Source organism: Branchiostoma floridae, chromosome 15, assembly GCF_000003815.2.
Source record: "Branchiostoma floridae strain S238N-H82 chromosome 15, Bfl_VNyyK, whole genome shotgun sequence".
Classification (NCBI taxonomy): Eukaryota; Metazoa; Chordata; class Leptocardii; order Amphioxiformes; family Branchiostomatidae; genus Branchiostoma; species Branchiostoma floridae.
This window is the reverse complement of record NC_049993.1, coordinates 5,748,578-5,755,815: the sequence shown is the minus strand read 5'-3', so window position 1 is coordinate 5,755,815 and position 7,238 is coordinate 5,748,578. Positions and strand designations below refer to the sequence as shown.

Below are 7,238 nucleotides of genomic sequence, written 5' to 3'. Positions count from 1 at the left end.
GGCGGATCATATCCGTTTTTACATATTCTGGAATACTTCTCTAATCTCAAGTCGTTGGGAAGAGTGTAGGTCACTGTAGAACACACACACACACACACACACACACACACACACACACACACACACACACACACACACACACACACACACACACACACACACACACACACACACACATACATACATACATACATACACATGTAGAGTCACAGACATTGTCCTAGATTTCCTTACATCAACCCATTTTTGAGGAAATAGTATGGGTTTCAATGGGTTGGTCGCCAGAGATCAAAATCACTTTTAACCCAAATTTTTCCACCTAGTTGATCTTAGAAATAACTACCTACCTACCTACCTACCTAAATAACTACTGCAATGTTTTTCTGGATACAGGTGGGGATATTTCTAAGATCAACCCAGGACAAGGAAGTCAACTGGTTATCATAATATTGCTGCTGTATATAATACAACTGGAACCAAGCCCAGAGTCAATGTCCAGTTGGCAATGGAATTATTTTTTCTTTTGAAAAAAAAGTACCCCCACAGCTAGGAAACTCTTCTCTGAAGTTGCCCACTAACACCCCCCCCCCCCCCCAACCATCGGTTGTGTCGATTGCAGTGTTATCACACGAAACATCTTATCCCGTTGCTCAGGGGGATAGCGTTGTCTGTTCGATTGCCGGAGGGTCCCCTCTCACTCAATAATACGATGACGTCAATGCGTGAAATGATACACCGACTGTGACGTCACTAATAGAAACGTGAGATCCATACCTGTCCAACGCATGCGTATATCATACTTTTCGTTCCCTAAAGCTGCCCGGTCGGGCCCCGGTTTGGAAATGTGACGTTACGAGGCCTTATTGATACCATTCTCATGGACTACCCAATGTCGTCCATTTCAAGTGTGTATTATTTTTTTAAAAGTTCTTATGGGAATGAAGCATGACTTAAGGATGATCCCCAGTCCTGTCTACATCGAAACATGTTTTGCCAAGCAACAGAAGAGAATAAGCATTCAAAACTCTTTAGAGGAATTTTCCTTTTTCTATCAAATTGCACGAAAGCTAATTTTCTAAACGAACGCTTTTACTATTTTATCCATTTTGAACTAATTGGGTGACATCGCAATTGCGCTACGTGCAGGTATGCACGTTTACGACGTGAAAGCCCTAGCGGACAGTTGCTAAAAAATGGACATGTCTTGCCACCTGATGATTGTTAATCATGTTTCTGCCTTGATATTACAATCAAACTAAACCAATAAACACACACACATTGGAACCATTTAGCAGCTTACCAGTAATTATGCTTTATGTAAGGCTCCTGGAACAAATGATCAGATAGCTAAATTGTCTATCATTAAGCGGCAAAAGTAGGTTGACACTTAATTCCTCCATAGCCTCGAGCTCGTCCCCTTTACCGAGTAAACAACTGACAGAGAGGAGCAGTGTCTACAGTGTAAGAAATACCGTCTTTGAACCATTTATTTTTTCATTAACATTCACAGATGGACTGGATGGTGTGAGAAACATAAGTCAATCATCTTCACAAATTGTCCCTCCAAGTATTTTGCACAGATTAAATCTTACCGATGTGTTATAGCAACAATAGAAATACACCACGAACCATACTTGTCGTACATGTGGAACATAGTTTCCATGTCTATTTTGATGGTATGACTATAGTATAACTTGAAAAGAGAGGGTATTTATGCGGGTCTACAAGACGGCAGTGAGTGTTATTCCGTCAAGCCTTGGCTTGTCTGTAGGCCTCACAGTTACAGAAAAGTATCACATTAATATGCTTTTGTGATATATTCCGATGTGATACTTATGTAGGAAAGTCGTTTCTACATCGTATGCAGAGTACAGAATACAGGTTGTTTACCCAGTAAAGGGACGAGCTTGAGGCTATGGATGAATTAAGTGTCAACCTACTTTTGCCGCTTAATGATAGACAATTTATCTATCTGATCTTACATTGTTCCAGCCTTACATAAAGCATAATTACTGGTATGCTGCTACGTGTCAAAAATGAAGGAATTCTAGGGAGGGCGGCACAAATCCTAAAGGAAAACCAACAACAGTAACTGACCAGGATAGCAAAGTCTCTGTACACAAACTAAGTGTTTTATACAATACTGAAGTTTTGGTGACTGTTTGTCACCTTCCATAGCGCAATTCTGGCTGTCTCGGGTACTGCAGGTAGGTGTCGCTGCTAACAGATGAGGTCCCAAACGTGAATTACCAGTATACACATCTCATTGCTGTGAGAGTGAATGATTCATAGTGTTGTCACGCATTCATCATCTGACAAGATTTATTTACATCCAATACAACACTCATGAAGATATACATAACAGTATCAACAACAGCATTTCAAGCAATTTAACACGTCTTCACACAAATAGACTAGTTACATCTTAACGAATTCCCCAGGTAGCCCTTGGGGCCTGTCAGTTGAAAGACAACATATCGTCTTGTCCAGTCTTCTCTCAATCTTGGTCGACCCCACCTCCTCAAGTCTTTCTGGTCTGCCCAGTCTGTACTTTGTCAATGTCTCTTGTATGTTGTCTCTCCATCTCTTCCTGGACCTACCGCAGGGGCGCTTGCTTTTCGGCTGGTATCTAAAAGCTGGCCTGAGTGAATATCTATTACAGCAGCCCCCCTCCCACAACATCCAACCGGCCTCCTGCGGAGACGGACCTGTTAAAGCCATGGACATCAGAGTTTATGTTATACTGCCTACCTGCCTAAGTGCCCTGCTAGCATGCTCCTCTCTGTCAGTATATGTTACACAGACTATTTAAAGTTATCTAGTGAATTCTCCCCTCATCCACTCTCTCTACACGCCCTAGCCGTCTGAGGACTGCTCTCTATATGTCTTGTCCTATTGATGTTATACCTAAATGTAAGATTTACCATGAATAAACTGTTAACTTTAGGTCTACAGTATTCGTCTGCGTACCAGTCGGAAGAAACCATTTCGAAGCTGAGGGTTCCGATAGGCGTAGATGATCGGGTTGGAGAAGGTTGACAGCAGAGAGAACAGCACGGCGAACCGCTGCCATGGACCGTCAGTAATGGTGGAGACTTCGTCCCCCAGCGCGTTGCTTCGGATGACGGCGGCAAAGTACGGAGCCCAGGAAACCACATAGGCAGCCACGATGAGAAGAACCATGGTGGCGGACCTCATCCGAGCTCGGAACTCCGGGGAGATCTGATACCCAATCCTTTTGCGCGTGACGGGAGATATTTTGTTGTGCCGTTTCTGACGTCGTTTGAGTTCACCCCAGATTCTACAAGAAGGAACAAACTAGTAAGTCATAGGAATATGAACGTTAAACTCACGAGTCACGACGAAGAATTATTCAAATGAACAACTGACGGTACCGTGGTTATGACTAAAGACACATAACTTACTTGTAATAGCAAAACACCATGGTGATCATGGGCACCAAGATGCACACGTTGATCATGGCTTGTCTACTCTTCCGAGCCGGCCCGAGGTATCTGGAACAGGAACGGTCAGTCAGTCAGGCATACACATGATTCTATAGACATCACATAGAGCACACAAATATCAACAGTACAAAGGAGGAAAGCGTCTGTGATATAGAACATGTTACACTGTACATGTGGTGGAAACAGAAGTGTCAAAACTAGGAGCCGTACAGTAGTCAATCTTCCACAAGATATATCATCATCATCATCACTAGATATATAGCAAACTGGCATTCATTAGTTCCAGGTCACTTGTACTGACAAGTTAGGCCATGTTGATTTGATTATATGGATGACATCCGCGCTCGCACCAATTTTCGGCCGTTTCCAAAAAAAAAAAAAGTTTTCGACCACACAATAAATTGTGCAAAGCAGCTGTAAAATGAGCACAAATATTCCGTAGATTGAAAAAAAGTATCAGAAAACCGATAACTAATGCCATAGAATGCCAAAATAAATCTAAAGTCAAAGAATAAGATATGAAAGGACAGAAAGAAAAATAAATCTATTGTTGGTAGGGGTAGGTATCAGTACAGAAAATTCATGTCCAGAGGATCATTTCCAGGTCCGGACCTGAACCTGGACCTGATTGTCTGTGGAAACTTGAGAACTGGCAATACTCAAAACAATGGTAATTGGCAATTTTGCTACATTTAAGGAATCTGTTTGGTTGATCATTGGACTCCCACTAGCATTTTAAAATCCTATCTCCATGTAATAAAGGCTAACTGTCTCTGTACCTTTGAATGTAGAAACTTGGTACAATTGACTATAAACTCTAATTAACTTCGCTCTTGTTGTCTTCTTGGCCCCCGGTAAGACCCCAAATGCCTGCCGACATAGTGTGTCCATTTTGTAATTGGCGAAACCTGTTCCTCTGATTTTTTCAGGTCTGTTTTTTCGGATTGGTCCAACATTAACAAGAAGAAAAAATGTTTTGCACCGGTATGATGTACTGATCCCTACACCTAACTGTTGGTATACCATACTATGTGTGTTTAGTCTTATGTTCAACCTTCCTGGCCACTCTGATTTCATACTGAAGATAACTTTTTTTTTGGCCAAACTTTTTTTTTATTCGCTCGCTCGCATCAGTTTTGGAGTTCCCAGAGGATGTCATCCATATAATCAAATCAACATGGCCTTATATCATATGCATTGCAGCAGCAATACATACTTGCAGATGATATATGGCGGGTGAAAGTAGTTGTTCTCTCCCTCTAGAAGAGGATGCACCATCGTTACCATGGCGAGGAGAAACGACAGTCCAATAAGGAGAGCGATTCGCGCTGACGTCATGGTATCGCTGTACTTGAAGGGTGAACAGATGTACCTACGAAGAGCCAGATATTGTGTTATTGCATGATGTGGGAACGAGTTAGTAGGACCTTAGCATGACCGCACCGCTTTAAATGATGCTAATGATCTAGAGGGGCCCTGTAAAAGACTTTATCATTTATCACATTTATTCAGCCCTGAATGGTATCTTATGACAGAGAAAAAGGATAGTTGGAAAAGCTGTGATAACTTGTTTTCGAACTGTTATTTCAATTATTCTCTATATAGCAATAGATGAGTATTTTCTTAGTCAATGTTTTGAAAAGAATTTAATTATTGTGGCTCAGATATTCTTTTAATCAAAATAATTCAGACTAATTACAAATATCACCTAAAAACCCTCATGGTGACTTGGAATGGACTCTAGTGAATTAATGTGATAATCCCATCCCTTTACCAAGCTTTTCCTATCGGTTAGATTGCACCTAATTGCGTGCTGCCATAATGCACTCGACTTCAAGTAATCGGTTAATACTTTTTAAGCTTACGGAAAAAACTGAAAGCACATGTATCATCAAGACGCATGTATAAAACATCTTTCGAAAATACATACCAGTATCTGTCGATGGAAATCGGTGCAATGATGTTGATGGAGAACTGAGCCATGGTCAGGTACACCGTGTCTATGATGAAGAAGACGCCATCACAAGCCAGTGGTTCGCCATAATGCAAGAACACCACGGCCATGGGGACTTTGGTGACAAGTTGGAAGATGTCGGCACAGGCCAGAGCGCAGAGCAGAGCGTTCCCGGGCGTTCTCAGCTCCTGTACGCACGAGACGGTGATCAGGAGCGCCATGTTCCCGCAGACCCCCAGAACAGTACAGGCTGCCAGCCAAACCATCTGCAGCTCGCGGTAGGGCGGGTCGGCGTAGTAGAACGGCTCCCAGTCAAAGGCAGTGGAGTTGGCGAGACCGAACGAGTCGTTGGTGCTGTTTGTAGCCATCTCAAACAGACAATAAAACGGACCTAGCCTTTACAGTCTGCAAAACAAACGCATCGAGCTAGCGGAAAGCAGAACGCAGACGATCTGCTCGGTCTGCCGTACTGTTTGCTACACCGGCGTAACTGTCATAATATTGAAATAAGATATTGGATTATCATAATGAGGCGTCGGAAAGCCGGTTGTTTGTAGATGTGTTAAGGAGTAATTGATTAGTATAAGTCTATTTGAAAGTCTCGTTGGTTTACCACCATTTTTGGTCATCTCATGTCACTACATGGGATTTAATGAAAACATGCAGAGCCTTCCGGTCTTGATTATAGCATTATCCGACTTAACATGACACGCAAGGCGGAAGCTCCCTAAAGCCGTTTATTGTTTATCCCGGCTATACATACATCATGTACGTGGGGATCTTCAGAGTGGATAAACAAGTGAAGTGTGACATGTACAGGTTAAAGCTGTTCTGTGTGATACAATTTCTCGCGTGATTTCCCGCTAGTCGCCCGCCCGACCGACATGCAAAGAAGTAGTTTTCGGGTTGTTCGCCTCTGTGACAAAAAGAACAAGGAGATTACAATGTGTCACGACCGCAGGAAAAAATAATTTTTTTTTATCTATTCATCTGGGGAGCCTCGAGATTCAGTTCACGTTTTGTGTTGAGTAACAGCTAGGGCGGTATGTAATCAGTCAAGGTGAAGGGGCGTTGCCTAATCTCCAAGCAGATCCTACGATGGCATAAGATAGTATTAAACTGGTCAAGGAGTGTAGTCAGCCAAGAGGGGTCTAGCGAAAGTGCGAAAAGGAACGAAACATTGTGTCTTGAGTTTTCTTACAATTTGACGATTGTCGCCACTCAGCCTCAAGCCAACAGGAAACTCGTGCCTTGTTAGCCGTTCCAGATAGTAAAGGATCGCGATAATGTGAACGCCTTGAGGCACACAGACAACTCACTCTGTTGTAAACCGCAAAACACCTGTCGTTACCTGGCACAGAGACAAACAGGCATGACAGCTGTAGCATCGACACCTGCTGTATATCACGCAACGTTCTGGAATATATCTCTAACCTCACAACATTGGGAAGAGTCACTGTAGTAACACACAGATATATTTTTCCTGCATATATATATATATATATATATATATATATATATATATATATATATATATATATATATATATATATATATATATATATATATGAATGGATAGGGAATGAGTGACACATCAGAACACACACACACACAGAGACACACACACAGGCACACAAACACAGACACACACACACGCACAGACACGCACACACACGCACATACATACGCGCGCGCGCGCGCCCGCAAGTGGTAAATGAAGACGCTAATGAGATATGTCCACACACACACGCGCGTAAGTATTCAGATAAACAGGGCAAAAGTATCTCTAAGACCACCCCAGAAATATATATGGCGTG

General features: G+C 42.4%; 2 protein-coding genes across 2 annotated transcripts; both read right to left on the bottom strand.

Annotated features, from left to right (window-relative positions):
• Window positions 1–2,196: 2,196 nt before the first annotated feature.
• On the bottom strand, window positions 2,197–3,678 carry LOC118432482 (gonadotropin-releasing hormone II receptor-like). Its single transcript, XM_035844069.1, has 2 exons — window positions 3,426–3,678; window positions 2,197–3,301 (listed from the first exon to the last, which is right to left on the bottom strand). Exons 1-2 carry the CDS (start codon window positions 3,479–3,481, stop codon window positions 2,950–2,952), a joined length of 408 nt encoding a protein of 135 aa, XP_035699962.1. The 5' UTR covers window positions 3,482–3,678; the 3' UTR covers window positions 2,197–2,949.
• LOC118432236 (5-hydroxytryptamine receptor 1E-like) lies at window positions 3,489–5,868 on the bottom strand. The gene is made up of 3 exons (XM_035843766.1): window positions 5,398–5,868; window positions 4,680–4,839; window positions 3,489–3,515 (listed from the first exon to the last, which is right to left on the bottom strand). The coding sequence occupies exons 1-3, from the start codon at window positions 5,787–5,789 to the stop codon at window positions 3,489–3,491; spliced, it is 579 nt and encodes a 192-aa protein (XP_035699659.1). The 5' UTR covers window positions 5,790–5,868.
• Window positions 5,869–7,238: the final 1,370 nt, after the last annotated feature.